Source organism: Lonchura striata, chromosome Z (assembly GCF_046129695.1).
Source record: "Lonchura striata isolate bLonStr1 chromosome Z, bLonStr1.mat, whole genome shotgun sequence".
NCBI lineage: Eukaryota > Metazoa > Chordata > Aves > Passeriformes > Estrildidae > Lonchura > Lonchura striata.
In genome coordinates, this window is record NC_134642.1 from 79162678 (window position 1) to 79187498 (window position 24821).

The 24821-nt window shown below is 34.3% G+C and overlaps 1 protein-coding gene across 3 annotated transcripts in view; it reads left to right on the forward strand.

Moving 5' to 3' along the window:
- Positions 1-24821, forward strand: part of FER (FER tyrosine kinase) — a 153773-nt gene that overhangs the window by 95024 nt on the left and 33928 nt on the right. For all 3 annotated transcript variants that reach the window (XM_021524773.3, XM_021524775.3, XM_021524774.3), the window contains 4 exons: positions 5615-5671; positions 7628-7743; positions 9281-9375; positions 23028-23151. In XM_021524773.3, coding sequence (XP_021380448.1) covers positions 5615-5671; positions 7628-7743; positions 9281-9375; positions 23028-23151 — 392 coding nt within the window. The remainder of the gene's footprint in view (positions 1-5614; positions 5672-7627; positions 7744-9280; positions 9376-23027; positions 23152-24821) is intronic.

Here is a 24821-nt window from a genome sequence, read left to right on the forward strand (position 1 = left end):
GAAAACATAAGCTTAGGGAACTACTGCAAAAAAACCCCTGAGGAAAACGGGTATTGTATGTTGAATTGTACAGTCACTTTGTCTACTGATCTTCAAGAAAGAATGGTCAAAGAACAGCTGTGCAGGTAATCTGAGGTCACGTATGCAGTTTATAAATTGCACAGTAGCTTTTCCAAATCTTACTTCTCCCCTCCTGTTTTATGATAATTTAGAATTTGGTTTAGCAGGAGGGTTGAACTTCACAGAGTTTTTTATGTAACAGTAAGAAATCAGATAAAATAGTAATTTTTCCCAAGGAGCTAAACCTGTCTGTGATATTATTCTCTTTTACAACCCACATTGAGTTTCATCAGTGTAGCTTAATACAGTGCTGTTAATAATGCAAAGCAGCTTCCATAACAGTTTTTACAGCTCATGAATTTTATTCTGAAACAGTTTTAAAGAAGTTGCCAGTGAAGTTTTTCAAAACTCTTCATGTAAAATCCACCTTTTCTTATGAAAAATCTTTCCCATCAGCTACCCTTACTTCTGTACTTAATCTGAAGGACTTGAAACACATAATTTATGATTCATGAAATTGATATGAACATTAGATCTAGTGGCATAGGTGGTATCAAAAATAGTACTTCTCTAAAAAGACAATTTCTCATTCCTACATTAATAAGCCCTATCCACATGTACACAGCTGTTACTTTTTTTTTTTTTTTTCTGTCTGGTTCATCAAGTTCTGATAAGTGAGATTTGAATACCCATCTGATGAAAATTGTCTGCGATTCTGATTTTCTTAGCCATAAAAAGAATTTTACTCCAATTATACTTAGTATTGGAAAGGAAAGATTAACTTTCCATTTCTGTTGATGTGGAAAAATAGCTCTTAGCTGCAGTAATTCATAGTACTGATATTTCCTATTTAACTTGGAAGAAGAAGAGCAAATAATACTTTCCAAAGTATTTTTGATGCATTTTTTCTCTGCTTAAAACATGGAGGAACAGGCATCATGCATGTTTATACACTTGACTCTTGAAATGTTGACAATATCCCTCTATTTTGAGGTTTTCTAGAAGAATGTTATGGAATAATGTACTGGGATGAGGGAAAGGGGAGGGATATTTAGGTTTATCATAAATGCCACATGCTGTGCTTGGATATTCTTAATATTGGAAAGTCATATCTTTTGAGTTCTCTTAAAGCAATAAGTTTTGTTTGATTCCTTCTGGGGCTCCCTAAGTCAACTAAGGTTTCCAGCCTATAGAGTTTTTTATCCTTTTTCACTTTTGCTACAACTACAATTAAGATGAAAAACAGTAACAATGTTTGCTGTAGATACTGCTTTCTGAGCTAGGAAGAGTAAATAATGTGAGAGAGAACAGGAGATGAATAAATAACAGTGATAATTACATAAAGGTTTTTCTTACTCATACTATGTTGGAATTTGATCAGGGTTTCCTCACTCTTTCTCTTTGAAAAATCTTGGTAAGAATCTTGGTGTTTGGCAGTTCTCTGAAACTGAATACATACACAGGTGGCTTTTTTTCCCTTCCCTTTTCTCTCTCCTTTTTAGAAATGGTGAGATTTTTAGAACCAAATATTTAAGCTGAGGCTCATAAATTCATACCTAATTCTCAAAACATCTGTTTTTAAAAGTTTACTTTCTAATTGCTTTACTACTGGTTTTAAATTTGAAAAAGTAGCATTTTAGAATTCTTAATGATTGATACTGTGTCTTGGTTACTGAGAATTATAGGAAAAGAATGCTAAGGGAGTTTGAACACTAAGTATTAGATCATTATTATGTTTTCTCTTTTATTGATAGCTGTTATAATTTACTGCAGACAATTTGTAAGCTTTCTTCCTGGTATAGTAATTTGAGATCTCTTTGATGTAGCTTCTCCCAGTAAAGGGAGATGGGCAGGAAAAAACCTGCAGTTACGTATTTTGAAGATGTTTAAGGTAATAGTGATAACATTTCAGTCTCATAGCTCAGAAAAGGAGAAATGAGATTTCATTTTATACATCAACCATCTGCTGTCCAAACTGTTCTCAGTGCCTTGCACACAACTCCACTGTATACTCACTGAAGCAAGTATTGATGAACAATTGAATCATTGCTATCTTTGCAAGGTTTGAACCTTATCATGGTCTAGGGAACCATGAAACACCCTAACATTATAAAAGGAATGCTACGTATCCAGGAAAAGAATACTGTATATGCAGAATACATTGTTTTATGAGTAAAAAAAAGGAGACATTTCTGATTATTTTAAAGTACTCATTTTCACAAGTGAAAATTTTATTTTTTAATTACTTGTCTGTTTGAGGTTTTGGTTTTTGAAATAACTCTTCTCTTTGAAAATGCTTATTTTTGTTGAAGTCAGACAAGTGTGCTGGGTAGTTGCACAGAGTCTAGAAAGGTAGTCACTAGCAAGCTGCTGCATATAAAAGCCTTCAGTGTGATGTGGGTTATCAAGTGCCTGACTATTGGGGAAGGATGACTGTCAAGGCTGACGAAGTTCTCCCCTTTGTGTGCTGTCTGGTTGACAGCTTGTTTCTCAGTGTTTGACCAACAGATGTAGCAGTACCTCCACAGGTAAGATAAACTGATAGGATTCCCATAATCTTATTAGTAAACCTGTGCTTAAAGTGTGGCATTCGTGTCATTCAGTTTCTCCTCCTGGGGAAAGCTAGAGGACAGAAATAGAGTGTGGTAAAGCTTGTAAATTTCCCAAGTAGTTTCATTTGGAAATAAGGTATATAATTAAGATTGCAAGTGAGTACGCTCAAGTGCTAATTTGTGTGGCTGAATTTTTCGGAAGTGCTTTTATATTCTGTGGTCCAAAATTAACAAGAGAAAAATCTGAACAAGTGCAAGGTAAAGGGAGATTTATAGCAGTGTCACTATAGAATAAGAGGACTGCATAATAAACAGCTTCCTTTTGGGTGAAATTAATGGGCATTAATAGTCTCAGGGGTTCTGTTTGCTTCCATTCAGATTACTTTGATTAGGTACAAAAATGTATTGGATTTGCTCCACTTGATTTAGAAGCAGCTAACTCTTAATGAAATGAAAATTTCTGTGGACTGATGTGCATTAAAGTGTTTGTTGACCTATACCTGCATTCAAGAATATTTTTGTCCCATTTTTCTGTCACATTTCTTTTATAATTTTCAATATCTTTTGCATACATGATTAATATGTAGACTAAAGGCTTTTGAAAACTGGAAAGATTGTTACATTCTATTCACAGTCAGAATTAAGCATTTAGAGAAGATCATGAACTTCATGATCAGACAGATATTACTTTATTTCATAACCTTTGTTTATGAGTACTAGTATTTATGCATTGATTTTGACATTGATAAGTGTGCCTTATTGATGTTTTTAATCATTAACAGCTATTCTAATTATTGAATGATGTCATATTAAACTCAGAGCAATTCAGGTAGATTTAGTGAGATAACAAATTTGCAGTAGAATGTCTTGTTATCTTTGACCTTAGTGTTCATAATGTAGTTTATTTATTAAAGGCAATTATCTGAACCAATGACAATGTATTTTGAACACTGTTTTAATTAATATATAACACACTGCAAATCAGAAGATTTGGTTTGTTTCTTTTTTAGTGTCAGAATTGTACACTGGCATGATGTACATGACTGTTAGGTTTTTTCTTACTTCTGCTGAAGAAACTGCTTTTGTGCAGTTTATAGCAGTTACATCAAACAAAGTTGATCAAGCTTTAAATAATTCTTTTTGAAAAATCCGGCAGAACTACAATAAATTAATGAATGGGTTAAAGTGGTATAAGAAATGACTGAAGGCTTTCTTAAAAAGTACAGGTAATGATTAATGTAAGAGAATGCAATAATAATAAATATAAGGTAATATAAAGTAATGCAATGATTATAAATCCTTCAACAGATAATTTAATTCCAGTTTATGGTATTTTCTTTGGTTAGTTTTCTGAAGAATTACCAGATTGCTTTCCTTTATAAACAACCTTTTGAAATGTCATATTGTGAATTTATTAAAAAAAAGTTACTCATTGAAGTACAGAATCCTTATAGTTAAGCAGGGATTAAAAAAATCAATTCAATTTTAATTCTTTAACTTTTGAGCTTTACCACACTTATTTCAATGTTAAAAACTATTATGTTAATACCACTAAGTAGTAATTTTTGTGGGTTAAGGTTTTTACAGCTTTCTTTGCAAATTGTTTTCTTAAACTTGAGTATTATTATTGAAAGAGTGTGCAGTTGGATAGCACTTCCTATCAATTTGTAGTATAACAGCTTTTGAATGAGGCATTCATTCAGCAGAAGGTATCTAGTGAGATGAAGGAAGTATGTTTCTTATGATGTTTGATCAGTGAGACAGTAGTTTTAAGTAATAATCTTGTGTATAGGGGAAAAATAAACTATTGTATGTTGAGAATTTCCCCTAAGTCTCACCATTTCCCACCCAGGGAAGAGATATAGTAAAGATTGGTTTAAATCATGCAGCATGGTAGCGTGGTACAGGAATCCTTGGGATGGGACTGAGAGGTGTTGTGTGCTGGGAGTTTGTTTTAATGAAGGCATTCAGAAAGTCTCTAGAATGCACACTTGTGACATTATACTTACGAACAAAAGCATAGAAATCACACTAGCAATGATCCCCACCCCTTTTTAGATTTGCTGAATTCATGTTCGACAGAAAATCTCTGGAGAGGGTGACTCCATGACCTCCCTAGGCAGCTTACTCCAATTCCTAACCACTCTGTCAGTGAAGAACTTTTTTCTAATTTCTAATCTGAACCTCCCCTGGCATTATTTAAGATCATTTCCTCTTGTCCTTTGATTTGGGATGTGGCAGAAGAGACTGACCCCCACCTAGCCACACCTCCCTTTCTACAGACTGAGCACCCCCAGCTCCCTCAGCTGCTCCTCATCTGACTTTTGCTGCAGAGACTCCCTAGCTCCAGTGTCCTTTTCTGGACATGTTCCAGCCCCCCCATGTCCTCCCTGAGTGGAAGGGTGTAGAGCTGGACACCAGTGCCCAGCACAGGCCATGGTCAGTGCCTGGGCAAATGCTTTACCTGGCATGTGTTGTCTTTTCAAGCAGTTGCCTGTAATATTTCCAACTTCCAGAACAGATGGAAGAGATGCAAGTATGTGTCTTGCTGACAAGTTGAAAGATCAGTTCATTTCCGTGTGCACTGAGGAGAAAAATGTGGGAATTTTTTGATTTAGTAGTAAGTTACATTGTATACTAAAACGAAGTTTTCTTATCTAATTTTCACTTGATGAATTGTTAAAATCAGGGTGCTAAATATAATTTCAGAGCTTGTGTGAAACTTTATATAGTGCTAATCTATCTACATACCATCATGCTGTAGGCTTAATTTCTAATAAAAATTTTCTATACAGTATCACTCACTATTTTATTGTATAAAATAAAGCAAGATTTGTAAAATTTTGAATTATAAATGTTTAGCTTTAAAATTTCTTGGTATGCTTGTGATTGAGTGTTCTGAATGTAATACTTTTTCAACTCCATTTCTACTGAAATGTATCTTAGAGAAACCGTATCTTCCATATTTACACAGACTGAAAATTCTGCTTTCCTTTTCATAGGATAAGAAATGGGTTCTCAATCATGAAGATGTCACACTGGGGGAATTACTGGGCAAAGTAAGTAGTAAAGTGAGCTAAATAACATTTGAGCAAGTATACGGTAATGATTAAGCTATTTCTGTGTACTGTTTCTTTTAAATTGCACTGCAATTTTTATGTCTTTTTTTACACTAATACATGAGACAGCTTTAAAGTGTGATGTAAATCACACTTGCTAGTAAACGTTATAATACTTATGCTGAAAGTATTTAATAACCATATGGGTTTTTTTTCCTCCTTTCGAAGTGTTTTGAGCTAAGTAGATTTTTATAACTCATGATGTGGCTGTTTTACTTTCTGTAGTTGGAGAAAAATATTGCAAAATATAAATAAAAACATGGAGAGAAACAGGTGTATACTTATGCATTTGTGTATAAAATCTGGTATGATGAGATGACTAAATCATTATTTCTTAAAACAAATGCTAATTGCTTGTGCATGATTATTGTCACTCGTTCATTGATGAAATTAAATAATTTCACAATCTTATTAAATCTTGTGTAGTTCATAAACATGTAGTTTACAAAGTCTGTTTAGAACTACAAGTATTTAAAATCAGGCAAACTCTTCACTTTTTTGGCACTTTTGCACCTGCAAAGACCATTTTGGGTGCTACTCTGAACACAGAGTAGTTTGAAAAGATTTTTTGAAAACTGAGAAAATAAGATTAAATGGGGAAGACACAAATCAAAAGCAGTTAATTGCCTTCTTACTATAGTACGCAATAAAAAAATCAGTAGGAAATTCAAGAATGGGGATATAAAATACTGCTATAAACTTCTGTTTCCCAGGATAAAAGCTCTTTGGCAGATTAAGATGACAAAAAGTATGACCATATTGAGCTGTGCCTTCATAAAATACAAGTGCTGCAGGATCTTCACATTTTTAAACAGGATAGTTTCAAGGAAGGAAAGGAAGGAAAATGTCTCCAGGAGATTTTTTTGAAGTCACATGTGGCGCCACCAGGACACAGAAGCGTAGTTCGTGTAGAAATTGATCAGACATAGTTTCAAAATTGAGATGTGTGTATTCTTTAGGAAATACAAAGCTTAACTAGAAGTATGAGATCTATAGTTTCCTTCTTGTTTCTTTTTGAGGGCTTTTTTCATTGATACCAGTGTTGTATACCTCACAAATTCCTTCTTCTTTCAACTCAGGTTTTAATTAATTTTCCTTTTGTTTTTATTAAATAAAAACTTACCTGGTGGATTTTTTTGTGGTATTTGTTACTTCATTTTTCTTCTATGAAAGCTAAAAAAAACCCCTAACTTGGGGATATGTTGTTCACTACCTAAAATGTCAGATTATAAAAGGAGCTATTTTCTAAAGTCTTGTCCAAATGGAAGCCTTACACATTTGCCTTTATAGAGCAGTGCTGACCTTGAGTTTAAAGAAATTCTGGATCACCATACACCACAATGCATTTTGCAGTGGGTTTAATTTATGATAAAAAATAATGTTCAGTGTTTTCATTCTTCATATTTTGTATTTTTTCTTTCTTATATAGGAGAATGTTTATGTAATTTTGGTATGTTTTGTCACAGTTTTTGAGATTAGTTTTTGGTCTCTTCCAGACTGCAAGTTAAAAACCATTCACAAAATACAATAGTGAAATGAAAATGCAAGTGTGCAGGAGTAAGAATAAGACGAACAAAGTACTACTATCAATGTCAGTTGATTTGAAAAGTTTTTAAGAGATTTTATGAGAAAATTCTAATTACTTAATTAATGGTTTTTTTTTTTCCTCTTTCCAGCAAGGTCAAAACAGAACTCATATGCTGTGTCCATATAATAGATGTACTATGTCAGAGTGAACGGATTTGGTTAGGGCAGATACTGAAAGAAAATCTCATTTGGCTTCATAAACACATTCCAGAGTTCTAGTCCACTTTCAGATGCTCTCTGCATTATTTTTTCTGGCAATTCATTAAGATTTTATTTACCTAGAATGATTTTTTTTTGTCCCGATTTCAGGGTAATTTTGGTGAGGTGTATAAAGGAACATTAAAGGATAAAACCCCTGTTGCTGTAAAAACTTGCAAAGAAGATCTTCCTCAGGAACTGAAAATAAAATTTCTGTCTGAAGCCAGGTAGGTTCTCTAAAATTACTTGTAGCAGTTTTTTCAGTTTTTATCACCAGATGCATTTACAAAACCTGACCTTCTGAAAAATTAAAAAAAGAAGTAGTAAAACTTTTCCTTCCTTTCTCTCCCTCAGTATATTCCACAGCTGTCTCCCTGGTAACTAAACTTTGGCATTTTTAATGTGTGAATGCAGTAGTATTTTTGCTTGCTGAAACCATCTTTTTGACAAAGCAAGCCATGCCTGTAAAATAAAATTTTGTTGTCTTAAGTGCTTTAATTTAAAACTTCTAAGATGTGCCATGAGGATTCAGATTAGAAGATTGGAAGAATTTAAATGTGATTATACCAGGCCTAACATCTGCATTATATTCATGGCTGGTAGAGGTGATCAAATGTGCCCAGATTACTTAGTGGGGTATAGACCCCATTTAGTAATTTTCTCTTTGTAAGAAGAGTTTGCTTCAGTAGAGGTATTTTATACTGTGTCAATCAGCATAAGATGATATGTTTATTTTCCAAATTACAGTCATGACACAATGTGCAAAGCATTCTGAGTGCCAGCTCAGGTAGATTCTGAGACTCCAGGGAGAGGGCTGTCTTGAGATAAACTACCTTGCTCCTTCTTGCTATGAAGCTTCATATGTTGTAATTTCCACTCTCAAGCTAGTATGATCAGTATTGGAAAATAAAAGATACTATCTGCATTTATCTGCATTTATAGAATGAGGATATCAGCCACCCTATCTACTGAATAATTTTTAAAAACTTGTAACTTGGCAACAGCAGAGATATGTCATTTGTTAAGCAGCTTGACACTAATGGGAAGAAATTGTCTGAAAAAATGGAATGTGTTATTTTTCGCTAAACATGTTAGTATTTTAATCTTGATCTCTGGGAAAAAGGGAAAAAGAGGAGGTGCTTTGAGTCAGCAAATATCAGAAGAAACATTTAAGTTACAAGGTCTCTGTAGAATTTTGTACTGCTCTTCTTTTGACTTACAAATCATACCATGCTGTTTTAGGCTGGAAATGTTCTTATTAAAGCATTTTATCAAAATATATAAATTGTTCATTTAATTATCAAAATTGATGTCCTTATAGTCTTCTAAAACTTACTGGATTAATTAATCTTTCAAAGTAAATTGGAACAAGTGAGCTGTTGAACAGTGCAGCAGGGAAGCATACAGGCAAGCTGTGCATACTGTTTTGATGTAGCTCTGCTTCTGGTCCACCACTGAAATTCTGATTAAATACAAGGGTTCTGTCAGGCCGTTTTTCAGTTATATAGATAAATGTCACATAGACAACTGGTAAGATTACAATGAGAATAAGTTTTGATTTATTAGTGACTCAGTTATGATTTTCATTTCAAACAGTAATGATTGATCTGTTATATTGATTTTGATAACAGTCATGATGTTTTTTCCTTTGATAACAATAATGACATCTTCCATTAAAGTAACATTAAAGGTTTAAGATATTTTCCTGTTTAATCAGCCTGTACAGTAAAGTTCATTACTATAATAAACTTGTCTTTTTTTCAGAATACTCAAACAATATGACCATCCTAATATTGTAAAACTTATAGGAGTTTGCACTCAACGACAGCCTATATATATTGTTATGGAACTTGTTCCAGGTAATTATTTTTTTCCTTCTTTTTGCAGCATATTTCCATAGGTTTCATTGTTTCCGTAATGTGAAATGATTTGAAATGTAATGTGAATGTTTTCTATTTGTCTTAGTCTGCCTTGTTGTGACTGACCTCAAAAGTCGCTTGTGTTGCAAATCTTTGGAAATGCTAGTTTTACTAGCTTTGGAGTGGTTGAGCTCCAAAAGTGTGTTGAGAATTTTACTGTAGCCTTTAAATACAACAAGCTTCATTATTCTCCTGATAAGATATAAAATGTTATTTCCTTTAACAACAGAGTTAGGTAGAGAATATTAAGTATTCGAAGAAACTTCATGTATTAATATCTCAATATTAATAACTCTTGTTTGGGTTACCTTTATTATTATACATTTTACACTCTATCAGAGTGTATTGTTTGGTTTTAGGGTTGCTCTTGATTTATTTTTGGAATTGGGTTCATTTTGTTCAGCAATAGCTGGAGTGAATTTCTAATTGTTGGCATGATAACAGCTTTTGGGCAATTTTGCCTCTTTGTTGATTTTTTTCAGCAGCTGGAAAATGTGTTGATTTGGTAGCCTCTAGTACTGCTTAATATGCAACACTGTATTTGTTCTATATATCACTGGATTTATCTTCAAAATTCTACAGCAAACTGCTTCAATAACCTTTTTATTCAGGAAGACTTGGATTGCTTATAATTCTTGAATGCTGGCTTTAGAGTGAGAGCACTGATGAAATATTTGACCTTGTGGAGTTTTCTGCCTTTATTAAATTAGATTATATTAGATTATTATATTTGTATGCATTATTAACTTTATTAAATTGAGAATGAAAGCAGTGTCCTCAGTTTTAAAGGGTACTTTAGCAATCAGCTTCATCAGACATCTCTGAAAAGTAAATCCTGATCTTTTAACACCTTTGTCATTCTGGTTCAGGTTTTTCAGAGCCTTGTACAAGTTGTTGAAACATGCTAATGCAAGTAAGAAGGAATTGAGTTAGAACTTTCCTCTGATTCTTATGCCTATTTTGCAGTTCAAGTCTATCCAAACATTCTTGGGATTGAATTTGCTTGAGAAAGAAGCTTCTTGCAAAGAGAATTGTTGCCCTGTTTCAATGGTCTGTAAACTCCCTGGGCTGGCTGCTCTGCCTGCAGGCCCTGATAAACAAGGGACTGCCTTCAAGTCATCACACTTTCCCCACTTCCTCTTCCATCTTGGCACACCAAAGGCTGACCACAGAAAACATAAAGATGCCAGAGAAATGCCAAATCACTTAAATGAGTAGAGAAGCAGTGATTCTGATGTTACTTTTTTTATCTAGTGACAAGTTTGGATGAGATTACAAAAAATGATAGTTAATAGTACTCTGACTTGGTATTTAACACTGCCTTTTGAGGAGTAGGATAGTGATAAAATTGTCTTCCACTTGACACTACACTTTCTCAGTATCTTCATTGTTTTGTCATAAATGTGTTTATGCTTGAAGGTGTTTAAGCAGTTTAACTCTGACATTCTGTTTAATAACTAAAAATGTCAAGTTTCAACTTAGAATTGTGTTCTGTGGATGTATGGCTAAGAACACCTGTAATTTATAAATGTCTGACAGTTTTTTTCTCAGAGTATAAAATTAGAAGCATCTTCATAAAATAAGGGATTTCTCCTGTGTTTTCTGACTCCTGTCTAATGCTTGCAAATTTTCTGCCACTTTTATATCCCAAATACACATAAGCCGTACACCTACTGTGTCTTTTGAGACTCCTATGGTGTGGTTCCATAGCAGTTAATTCTGCTTTGCATTCCAAATTCTGATTTCAAATTAGAGTCTTAATTTATTCAGGTATTAGAAATGTATATTGAAACTTAGCATTTTATATAGAGAGATGCTACTCTGTTAGTGATTCTGTCATAAAATGGCTCTGAGAGATATCTTTGTTGCAGGTGTAAATGGGATGTAAAACCATGCATATGGATAAAGACATCAATGAAAACAGTAAAGAAATGTTGCAGATTTAATTACATGTCTATCCTTTACTACATGCAAAAATAGCCCAAATGTCGCCAGCAAATAACAGAGAAACAAAGCTGTCAAAAAAAATTATTCTTTGCAGTAGACCCTTGAGTGGGTGGTGTGAGAGGTGTTGGCGTAAGTGACATGTCCTGTATGTGTCCTATAGTAAGAACCAATGATAAAGAAATGTCAAGATGGGTGATGTAGGAAGGATTAGGTGAAATAATAAACAATGTTGCATATTATGGATAGATGGAATCATAGAATTTGGCTTGGAAGGGGCCTTGAAATTCATCCAGTTCCAACCTCCCTGCCATGGGCCAGGGACATCTCTTGATAGAACAGGTTGCTCAGACCCCCACTTCACCTGGCCTTGAACACAACTAACTACATATTAGTGAGAAAAAAACATCCTTTACTTACTGCTCACTGGCTGTTGGCCATACTGATCTCGCTGTACTTGTCCTCCCAGTGTCAATCCATCATAGTACTCCAGTACAGAAGGAAAACCCTGGTCCTTTTCACAGTCCATCTATTAAGAATTTAGGGAAAGTTCTTAATGTACTCTATGTATGCATTATATAGAGCTCTCTTTAAGGGATGCACCTACAGGAAAATGCAGCTGATCTCCCTGCCAGTGTCTGGGTTTTTAGAGGGCCAGGTCTCTTTTCTTCTGAGTTTTGTCCTACAGGTCTTTCTGCAGGTTACTCTACAAGTAGGAAGGAACATCTTGTAAGCAGAGTGTGTGCACTGTTTATTTATTTAGACTTTATATTTGGTATTGCTTACTATAAACTATTCTTTTAATTGTTGAAGAAATAAACTAAGTATAACGTTCTTTGTCATATATAAACATAAGCTAAATTGCAATTTCTTTCATGTATATATCAAAAGTTACATATATGCAAGAAATGTGGCCTAAAACCACCATTCAGAAACTTGCAGAGTTGCTAAAAGATATATATCTTTTTAAATCTTAAAGAAATTGTCCTGCCTTTCCTTCTCTCCCCTTCCCAAAATTACCAAAAGCCATGGAAAATGAATCAGTAAACTGTTACTATTTTTCTTACACAAGTTTTATGTATTGGTAAGTTGAGATCTATACACATATCTGATTTGCAGGCTTAAGTTATGGTAGCTAGCTTCTGTGAAAAAGGAATCTAGTCAAGCAGATGATTTATAAATTTTTATGATTGCATAATGGATAAATTTGCCATAACCTTTAAGGCACTCTTGCAAATAATTTATTTTACTATTTTTTACCTAAATGACATTGAAATACTGACTAAAAGTATAGACAGCCCTGATCTTTGTATGGGCCTAGTCCTGGATGCTGGATGGCTTTTCAACTACCATATGATAATAAAACCCCATGAATTTTACAGTGCCCTGGTTTTCTTCTGTGAAATTTTTAGTACACTAAGAAATGAGAAAACAACTCTGCTTGGGAACTATCTTTCTATTAAAACATTTTTTTTCTTAAGGGAGAATTTACCTAGAGATGTCCTCTTTTCTATGACTTGTGACTTTTTCTCTATGACAACTGTTGTTCCTAGTTTGAAAATATTAGGACTGTTAAGAAGACTGCTGCTTAGATAAATCAGACTGTTGCTACATGTTAGTATGTTGAAGGACTCTGAACATTGTATAGGTTGCTATAGGTTATTTTCTTTGGAATATTCCTCTTTACTTTTACTGCTTTATACTGAAATGCTCTCTAAGATAGGTTTGATAAGGTTTGTTGCAAAGGTCACATTTGCTGGAGTCTTTTTCTGGTATCTTCTGATCTAAAAATAAGAATACTGCACTGTTTCATAACTGAATAGAGTAACATTTTATTAATCTGTTGTGATACAGTTTAAGTATGCAGTTTAATCCTAAGAAAGATAGTAGATGTTAAAATTTTAATTTAATTGCTAATTAATTTTGGGGAAAGAAATCCTGTATGTTGAGACTCCCCAAATGCTTATGGTAGTATAGAGCTGTGAGTTTATATTGTTCCATGGACTTGACTGACCTGACTGAAAAGTAATGCAGTAAATTTGAAACATGAATCTTAAAGCTGTTCAAGGGGAATTGCTGCATATTTGCAACCACTGAAATTTTCTAATGCAGATAATCCTTTGTCAGGGATTGTTTCCCACATGAGACAGAGCAGAATTCCGTATAAGAGTTTATAGTGCTCTGTAATAATGTTACTTTCCTGTAATGCTAAGTCGATCTAAAAACTGAAGGATTATACTCATATTTTCTGTGTTAATTTATTAATTTTTCTTTGCTCTGTGTCTGTTGTCCTGGTGGGATTTCTGTGCTTTATTGTTGACCTTAAAACTGAAGAAGGAGAAATAATTACGAGGAACTACTTTGGTATTCAGAACAGTGAAAGAGCTATTTGCCATTGTCTTTTAAGGCCACACAGGTCATAAGGAGTTTTCACAACAGCTCATTTTTAGCAAATTTATATGATGATTAAAAAGACTGCCTGGAATACTGCCAGAGTCCAGACTGACAACTGAGACAAATGCTGAATTTTGTTGGGGTGTGGAGAAGATTTATCAGGAAAATGCTGAAGGGACTACAGAGCCTGCTTCCTGTTGTTCTCAGAGTCAACTCAACATCTATTCATGAAAAAAGACAGAAAAAAAAGAAACTAAAACCCCCTTCTCTTTTACCCTTTTTAACTTTTAACTTTTTAACTGTTACGTTTCTGGCCCAAACTTCTCTTTTAGTGATCATGGGTAACAAATTGTGTTTTAATTCATTGCAGTATGCTGAATCTTTTAACTGCATTTGCTTATAATTTATCATCAGTTCTCCCTTGTAATCAAAAAGGAACTGCAGGAGTGCCATTAAAAATTTGAATGTTTTTTCCTCTTCCTTTAGGGGAAGAACAAATCAAGACCAAATGTAATCTGTAAGAAGCAAAAAGAAAACCTAAGCTACAACATTCTTGCTTCTCCTTCTTTATGTCAATTTCAATTTACTTGTATCTTAGCTAGTTCTGAAAGGAGAATTTAATTTAGAGGTAAGAATGTGATGTGTCCCTGAAATACATGCTCTAGAATGGGGTGTTTTGAGGATAGGTATGGAATCCTGTGGTGCAATTACCACTTATGCAACTATTTCAGCAGTTTATCTTGTAGAATCCTCCACAGTGCCTCTGTCCCTCCAGCAAAGAATCTGCAAGATATGCACCATCCTCATGCTTGCACCAGCTCTCTTTGAAAAATTGTCTAATTAAAAGTAGATGCAAACATCTTGGTGTGTTCCAGTACTTGATTACAGATAGTAGATGGAAGCTTGAAGTCCCATGTTTTGTGACCTGATCCTTTTTGAAACTGAAATGTTTAATCTCAAGTTAATAGCCTACTTTCTCTGTTTCAGGTTTCTGTATATTTAAACATTTTCATAACCAACATAGTTAAAATTAAAACCCCAAGAATATTTTGGAATAATTTAATTTCTGCTAGGTCAGGCATTCAAATATAGGCAATTGAAGTGTCTGTCTTGTCTCTTGATTCTTAATACAGCTTCCTCTAGCATATGCATTATGCTAATATGATCTATGATGAGGATATTATATATTATGATATTATGAAAACTGGAAAACTTTCTGTACCAGATCCTTGCCTCAGATAGTTCTAAACAGTTTCTCAGCAGTTGTCTCTTGGCTTTTCATCCATTCTGTGGCCACAGACTATATTTAGTCTGTTCTAGCAGGGATCTGCTCTGATCTGATTCTGATCCCCTCTCCCCAGTGTGTGCACAGACATTTTTCATTCTCCTGCTAATTCATTGCATTTCACTGGGGTACCAGTGTACACTCCTGATACCATCAGATAATTCCTTTGATAATAGATACATGCTTTTAAAAAAAGCAATTTCCTTTTTAACTTAACAGTGAGTTTGTGTTCGTTGTTTTAGCTACCTCATGTTGGATTGTTCTCAATGCTGGCAGCTGGAAAGAGGTAGAGCTATGCCTGTACATGTAAACAGCTATGGAAATACTCAGTAATCTAATAGCCTGAGAAGATTGTCAGAATTAGGTTTAAGCTATACTCAGCTTATATCCAGGCATGTGTATCCAGCTTCCAAGGGGGAGTTCAGCAAGGTCACAAGTTCTGTCTTTGCAGCTGGATAAGGTAACCTGTAGAGGTCTGTTCAGAATCATTTGGGATGCAAATTGCCTGTGCCACTGATGCAGAAACAAATCAGAGGTGGCAGGTTTTACTAGCTTAGATCCAGCACATCCAGCTGGATGTGAAGTGCCCTGACTCCCAGGCACACCCAGAATGAGCATGGCCATTTCTGTTGTGCCTGCACCAAGTCACTGCTCCTGGAAGTGCTCATGGAATGGCTAAACGTGGCACTTCGAGATATGGCTTGGTGGGCATAGTGATGTTTGAAGGATGGAATTGATGATCTTGGGAGTCTTCTCCAACCCAAGGGGTTATGATTCTTACCCAAGTGTGGGGTTACCTCTGAACCCTGTTCATGCTGTCCTACCTGCATTTAGCTTTGGTCTGGCTTGGTTTATTCACTCCCTTTCTTCTGAAATGTAATTCCATTGCTACTTTCTGTGTATTAGAGCACTTAACTCCTGCAGGGTGTGTTTTGTCAGAAACATGTGTAAATAAAGTGTGGTACCTACTAGGCTCACTTTTTGGCCTTTCTTGGAAAAGAGAACTCCAGGGCATGAAGATCCATTATAGGCTGCACTGAGGAGCTGAAACAACTTACTAAATCTTAAATAACTATTGTGAAATTGCTCTTATTTTCTGCATGTAGTGATAATTCAGAGTATAGCACCAAATCACAGTTGACTTGGTGCATTTCTTGTTACTTGCACTAGAGCCAGTAAACCCATTTATACCTAAAAACTCAGTTCTGAGATGTTTATAATTTATTTTTTATTGTGAAATTCAATATCCATATTATCTTGAGCTTTTATGCTAAATTAATTATTTTAAATAGAGGAGACTAGATGCTAAAAGCAGCTGAAGTACATTTATATCATGACTTACTTGAACCTTAGATTAGACCTCCTGTCTCTGAGGTGCCACTGATTTCATGCACAGGCTTGGAATGCTGACTGGTGCTGAACTTTCACTTTCACATTGTGTGATTCAGCTACTATGTTTTCTACTTCAGTGTGGTTTTTTTGTCTTTCCTACTTTGGAGGCAGTGAGATCTCTGTAGAGATCATTCATGGTTTTTTTCTAATTGCTTCTCTTTAGAGAGCCCCTTAATAAAGTTTTGTATGAGCTCACCTATTGGTTGTATATCCTCTATAGCTGTCTTTTGTGGGCAGATTTCAGATCTGCATCCTATCTTGCAGTCACATCCTGAGTCTTTACTGCACACTGTTCAAAATCAATACAACAACAGAAAAAAAAAAAAAAGATCCATCAAATTCCAGTTAGAGATAAGATAAAGTAGTAATGACTGTCTGGCTTTTCTATTCAGTTCTGTTTTTTTTCTCTAGTCACGTAAGTAATCTTCTCATTATTTCTGGTCAGTGCAGCCACCTTCTGTCTGCCTAGTTCCTCTTCACACAGACATGTCTGCTTCTCTAGGTTTTCTCTCTCTTACTTATCCTCTTAAGTTTCCAGCTTCCATTTTGATTTGTCTCTGTGTCTGCAACTTGTGCTTTTGCCTGTGCCTTCTTTGAGTGAAATGCCTGTTGGGCATTTCACTCAAATAGCCAGACAATTCCCATGGATTCCTTCTCTCCATGTGTCCAACTTTTCCCTCTCCTCACCAGCCCTCATGCAGTACACGCACACATTACATACAGACCCTGCTTCTTCTTCCTTGCCTTGCTCTAGCCCTGTAATGCACATGGGTCTCTTCCTCCCTCTTAATTCATGGATTCCAGATTATTGAGAAAAGTCAGATTCCTTTGGTAGGGTGAAGGTGAGGGTGATTAAAAATTCCTTTTGACTCAGAGCTACTATTTAGTCAAAGAGGACCAAAGCTCTGGTCTGCTTTTATATTAGCATTTCAGGCTACAGTTGGATTTTTATCTCTTCACATGTTTTCAGCTTTGATTTTAATATATTTTGTATCAATATTGTACAAAATCAAATCAGCAAATAGGTTAAACTAGAAAATCCATTTTAAACTGAATAAAAACAACTAAGCATTAAAAAAATTATTGAAGTGTTTTGGTAGTTGCAAACACCTCTGTATTCAATTTATTTATTTTTCTTGTTATTAAGTTTTTTTTTTACTTTGCCTATAACAGTTTTTACTATAGTAGCTATTTAATGTGTTTGTGTTGTTCATTGTTGTTTAGATTTAAAAACTGTGTTCTTCAGGTACATTCTGTTTCACATCAGCTATAGTGTCTCTGTAATCTGCAATACTTTTTGAGGCCTTTGATTATGGATTTTTGAGCATTTTCAGTTTGCAGGAATTATTTACTGAAGAATGGAAGACTTCCTGGGGAGGTCCTCCTTTCAGGTAGCTTCTGAAGTAGGCTTTATTCTGCACTCACAAAGGATATCCTTACAGCCACAATACTAAAATATAAAGAGTCCAATTAGTCTGGATAGTGTTGTTTTGGCATCACAGAAGACAAGGGACGCTAGCTGCTGATGTCTCACTATGATTTCTGGTTTCTTCTTGACAGGTGATGACAGACTCTGTTTTGGACAGGCACTTATGTCACATGGGATATTGGCATCATGCTCTACTTTATTTGCTCTGCCAGAAATCTAAAGCAGGACTGCTGAGCATTGTCAATATTTCATTTATTTTGATAATCATATGTCTGTGGTCTGTCATCCGATTGAAAGGAAGTGAAATAGCACGTATAAATATGTTGTAACCTTCTCATCTTCATTTCATCACAGTGCAGTTTTATTTTGTGCTCATGAATCATCTTTGTTCTGGTCTCAGCACAGGTTGTCTGCTAAAAAGTCATCCAGAGCACGTTTTCTCTGTGCTTACTTCTCTGCTGCTGCTCCTGTCCTTGTCTCTCAATGCACACTATTAGTTTAATTTTTTTTTTTCATCTTTTGTTTTCACATACAGCTGTTCCTACACATTCTTGATTACTGCCATTGTTAATACTGCATTGACAGCACTTCTCATAGTTATAACAACTTCTGTTTGCTGTACTTAACAGGAAAAATAAAGTTTTAACTGGATATCACAATAGTAATCTGTATGCAGCTAGAATAGTAAACCTTGGGTTTATGTATAGTTTCTGTTACTACATATATAAAATAAAAGAACAAAAAAGTTGAAGTACTGCACTGCACATAAGTTATGCATTAGTTGAAATGTGAAGGCACAGTACTTTATTAAAAATAAGTGTTTTAACATTTTTAAACCCTTGTACTTTAAACAGTTTGTCAAATTGCTTCTTACATACTTAAAAAACATATCTCCTAGAATTCCCTAGAGATGCATGTTTACTATTTTAAGTTCATAGTTTTAATTTGGGCTTGTGTTTTTAATCTCATTTATATGGAATTAAAATGGGCTATAAAGGAAATTCTAAATTGCTTTAAGGCTACTTGGAATATTGACCATTTAAATTCTTAAATTTATAAATACATGCAGGTACAGATAAACATAATTTCAATAATATTGCAATGGCCTGTAAAGTAATTAGGAATACGGAATCCTAAAGCTCCCCTGAGTTATGTGACATTTAGGATGTGTGGCCACAAGCAAGGTGCACCTGTGTGATGAATGTGTGTATAAATATGAGAAAAATTAAGCAACCTCTTTAAACAAACATAGTTCAAAAGGATGTTTAACAAAGGAAATTACCCCACATTATTAAAATTTATATGTGAGTAAGAATACATATAACTTCCTGTCATTTGTAATCATTGATGTTGTATTACGACATTTATTAATATTTGTATAATTATTTATAATATTATTAGGATGCTAGCTAGAGATACAATATATAAGCAATGAATGTATACCAATTCAGTGTGAGATTTCCCATCATCATTTCAAAATACATTTTAGTTGTGTTCAGAATTGTTGTCAGAATGATGCCGAGAATGCCTAGAGTAGGTAGGTAGTTGTCACTGTGGACACCAGCTTAGGAAAACACTGAAATATGTCATCGCAGTTGATTATAAATGCCAGTCAAATCAGAGATTGCCATAACAAAACACTTTGTAAACCTATTTAACATTTTTCATTGTTGTTTCTTGCATTTTGGTTTCTTCTCATAAATCACAGGTTGTTTTTTTTTCCTCTTCCTAAGCTTGCTTTTTTGTGTGCAGAGGAGTGAAGTGTTTTATTACCATGATATGCCACTTATTGTACAAGAAGTTTATGCTGTAAAGCACAGCCAACACTAGGAATTGCTGATATGTGGTATTCTCACATTCTCGGAATTCCAGCATGTAATGAGAAATAGTTGCTATTCACAGCAAAATACACAAACGGCTGTGTTCAGAAACCCAGTTATAACAGGCTGCTCTCATGGAGCTTCTGCTTATGAACTACATTTTGTCCTCTATTTAGTAAAATAATTATGTTTTATTAGGAAGGGGCTAAAGTGCTGTTATATATACTCTTGTAAACCAAAAATGCCAAGCCATCTCTGCTAGGTGATTATATATATATATATATAATGGTCTAATTTTTTGGTAATTCTTAGGGCTGTTAGAGCATACATCATTTTCTAGTGGTGTTGTGGGCCATTAACTGGAATAACAGGGAGCTGTGCAGAATACAGTGAAAATTCCACATAAAAAAGAAATCATTGCTTATTATTATGTAGTCTTTCTAGTGTCATTAGTCTATTTATTTCATTTCTATCAACAGCTATTACGTTGGAAATAATACTCTGACACAATGTGCTGCAAATAGTGAATTAGGGCTTTTCACATTAAAACTTATTTTTAAAAGTAAATAAAGATATTACCTAACCACTGCTCTGTACTAAAGAGTTTGTAAGGAAATACTCTTAATTTAGTCTTGGAGATATTCATGTGGATGCTTTGATGTGAAGATGAATAGTTGGAACATTGACCACAGTAAAAGTCAGAATTTACTGAGGAGTAACTGCTACTTAAGGGACAGATACTTCAGCCTATGTTAGTATCACAATGATGAGGATAATCAGATTTAGACTAAACATTACATATATTGTACAGAGTGAGATGGTTGTTAGTTGGCTCTTTTATTTTGTCTGCTACTAACACTGCTTTTAAATTAATATTAAACAGAATATTTATTAGAAGATGTTTTTGCCATTTCTATGCAAGGACACAAAAAGGAAAACAGAGCATGAAAACCCTGAGACAGATTAAAGTAATGTAATTACAATTTGGTGATAGGCATCTAGTGCACTGTATACACCTTGACGTATGGTGCTGTTTTTGCTGGAAACTAGAATTTCATACAGTGCATGCCAGCTCTGAAAATAAACAAGTCTAAATCACTTCCTGCTGGATGTGAATTGCATTAGCAAGTAAAGGGCTTGTGCGTTGTGAATTTGACATATTCTAATGTTAGGAACTGAGAAGCTTTTAATATCATTCAGAAATAAATTGTTAAAACTTGGGATATTAATGTGATTGCCTGAGCATATTGGAAACTAATTTGTAACAGGTATTATTTTAAATTTTTTTAATGGATATGGTTGGGATTTCTTTTGTTTAAAGTTTGTTTTAAGTTTCCTTGTTGTCTTCAATACCTTGTTACTTGAGAACAGATAGTTTAACTGTTGATTGTGGAGAGCATTAACTTATTTATACAAAGAATTCATATGAATTGTAAGAAATATAGTTTACATTGATGTTGTTACAGCACGTTTTTTTAAGTAGAGACTATTTGCAAGAATTTGGGGGGATTTGTTTCTGCCAGTTTTTTTTGTTTTGTTTTGTTTTTTTTCTCTTTTTTTGCATGTTTGTGTTGTTTTCTTTTTCATTCATTTGGTCTTTTATTTATTTTGTTTTCCCAAAATATCAAACTGAGCTTGTCTTTTCAGTTCTTTCTACAGGAAGTTGCTAGCAATTCTTAATCTTCAATATTGAAACATTGGTTGATTCACTGTAGAGTTTTTTTAAGATCTTAAATGTCTTGTAAGGTCTTAAATGTATTTTTATGAGCTGCCTTGATTGCTCTTATTCAAGTAATGCCACAGTTTGTAAAGAAGGCTTGTAGTCATACTTTTCATAAAGGCTTTTAGTCATACTTTCTCATTCAAAGATGATTCCTGCATAGAAAGCAGTGAGGTCTCAGCACATAAATAACAAAATTTTCATCAGCTTGTTGTGTGTGTTTGAGGGGTGAGTTGCTTAAAAGTTTTTTTTAGCTGTCTGCTGTAGCTAGAACAACTCTGTTTACATGTGCAAGAAATGACACATTAGTTATTGGAATGTTTATCTTACTTTCCACTGGCAATACCTGCTTTTCACCAGTTACCAGACTGTGTCAGTAACCTCTCAGATTAAATAAAAGGTATTATTACCCAGTCCAGTTTGTAGTAGTCATCTGTCCTTTTTCAGTGGAGTTTAAAACTCAGTGTAGGGTGTTTCAGATTAGCTTTAGAGTCAAGGCAATGCAGTCACCTCTTGCTCTCCCATCTGTGTGTTACCCAGTCTGAGAGTAAAGGGCAGCTGCCCCATAATGTCTGAAGGTATTGCAGTAACACTTCATAACATCTGACTTTTTTCTTCAATATTGCCTTTATTTCTTACACTATGAAATATAAATATAGATAGCCTCTTAAGGGAAATCGCATCTGTAACTTTTAATATAATACCATCATTTCCTATTCCTAACAAAAGGCAATATATAAAATTGTGTAACAGCTTGCAAGAACAAATTCTAATAGTCAATTCAGTCCTAAATGAACAAAAACAAATACTGGAGCAATAACTCGCTACTCACTATCAAATAATTGTGTGATATGAAAAGGTTTGCTGTGATTTTTTTTTCTTTGCCTGGAATAATAAAATATATTTTAGAAAAGTCTTTTAATACATTTATGTCAGTTAGAACATGGCTTTGCAGTGTTTGTATAATATTCTTCCAGATTATCTTTGTCCTAAATCAGTTTTTCGGAATATTTTTTTGCTAACAGTTTTCTTTTTGGAAATTCTCCACCCTGATCCTTCACACTTCTCAGATGAGAGGACAGTGGCTTTGCTCCTCTGAAGGCAGAGTAATAACTGTTCACCTTCCACTGCCCAGGTCAAATGTCCAGTCACTGCCCAAGAAGAAAACACTTTGTTACTCCTTCAACACATCAGTGTAGAATTAGAGAAGCATCACTGCAAATGATTAATTTAAAAGTAATTTCATGTAGCTAATAGGACATAACCTCTTAATTCACAATTAGTAATTCTGTGATTAGAGATGAGTATGTATCACAGATGATCAGGTTTTTTGTTAACAGTTTTTGAGTCTGTATTTAATGTACACTGGTGAAGACTAGGTGTATCAAAAGCATGCTGTGCAATTTTCATTTTCAAGCATCTAATATTTAAGGGAAAATATATTTTTGAAAGATGAGTTCTTTCCTTGTTCTTGGACTAGCCTTAAACTGTTGGGATGAAGATAACAGCTAATAACCTGCATTTTCTTTGATCTTGCACTTTGATCTTGAGAGAGAAATGTGAATATCCTATCAGTCTGTCTCACTTTCCATCTGTCTTATTTTCTAGGAGGTGATTTCCTGTCATTCCTAAGAAAAAAGAAGGATGAGCTGAAAACCAAACAGTTGGTGAAATTTTCATTAGATGCTGCCTCTGGTATGGCATATCTTGAATCTAAAAATTGTATACATAGGTAAGGAAGATTTTTTTATTTCTCACTAGTGTACCTTTGCTTAGTAGAAATGCAAGATGTTTAAAGGTGTATGGTCTTTACTATCACAGAAGTGAACCCAGCTCTTTCAAACAAAAAAATACTTTTTCTGATGAGTTGGTTATTATTTCTTGTCTAACTCAAATAGTTATTTGGGTAACAAAGAAATGCTACATTATTTGATGTCTGTAGTTTGGTGCTACTAATAGAAGTTAAAAATTGTTTTTCACCATGATATGCATTATAAGGAGCCTGATTCATGCAGTGAGAATGAATCATAGCAAGAAGCAGTCTGTGAGGCTTATGTCATGTCTGAAATGTGCAAATGCTGGGCCAACAGAGAAGTTAAGGTATTAAATTAATGCCTTAAGTATTAAGAGCTGAAGTTCTGTATATTAAAATATTAATTGCCTGAACTACTCTCTCTGAGAGATGGAAGATTATGGGTCATCATACTGTTGGAGTTTCTTATTTCTGTTAGTACCATTCCTTTTTCTTGTGTCTTCTCCAGTTTGACTCTGCCATTGCTGTTTATACTCCATTTATATCTAAGGGGATGGAATTAGTTTCCACCTGTTTTGTTCTCGCAGAATAGCACATTATATATATACATACACATATACACATAGTATATATCCTGCTTAGTGCTATGTGTAAAATATGAGATGTAAACATGATGATGATCTATTTCACACAAAAATTACAGAGAACAAGTTTTCATTTCTGATGTTGATGTCTTACACTTTGTGGAGCATCTACAGGTGAACTGTGTGACACCTCATTTACATAATCAGTTCATTTGGGATTTAAAACCTTTCTGGTGAAATCTCTTACCAGAGATCTGAGTGGTATTTCTTAGATTTTCATCAGCAATGAATGGGTCAGTTGCAGTCCTGCACATCAGGTTAATCAATACAATTCTAGATCATGATCTAGTAAGAAACAGAGAGGAAAAACTCATGATCTAAAACAATATAAAATTAATTCCCTTAGGGAAATCCAAGAAAGGGATTGTAAGCATTCTGTCATGACAGAATGTATTTCAGCCTGGCTCTGTTTGTCAAGGATATAATGGCATAAAAATTCAGAGGAAGTAACAGCATTAGTAACTTACAGTAGCCTCATAAATGCTCTAGTGCTTAATAATTCCTGTAACACTCAGATCGGTGTTAAATCTGAAGTTCCTGTTTAAGCTCTTGTGTTCTTAGTTAATTAAAGCAAAGATAAAAATAGTAACTGGATAACTGAAGTTCGTTATTGCAATTACTGAAAAAAAATTTGCAGCATTTATTCACTAAATAGTAGTGTGCTGCCTAAAATATAAATAGCTTTATAGGGGTTTTTTTGGTTTTTTTTTTAATTTTTAACACTGTAAAAAGGGTATGCCTGCACAGATGTGTGAAATAGAACTGTTCTAGTAGCTGTAGATGACAGCGTGTCTTTACTGTATCTCTAGAAATTTGCTCTGCTGATTGGAGAACAGGAACTGCTATTCCTAAAATCTGTTTACAAAGCTAATAATGTTCTAGAGAATGTGGTTCAGAGAGAAGATATATGGAGTATTGTCTTACCATATGAATATTTAATTTTTTCATAGTTTTCAGTTGGAAATCTGAAACTGATCAAATCTAAATTTGTCTGCTTTTTACCTT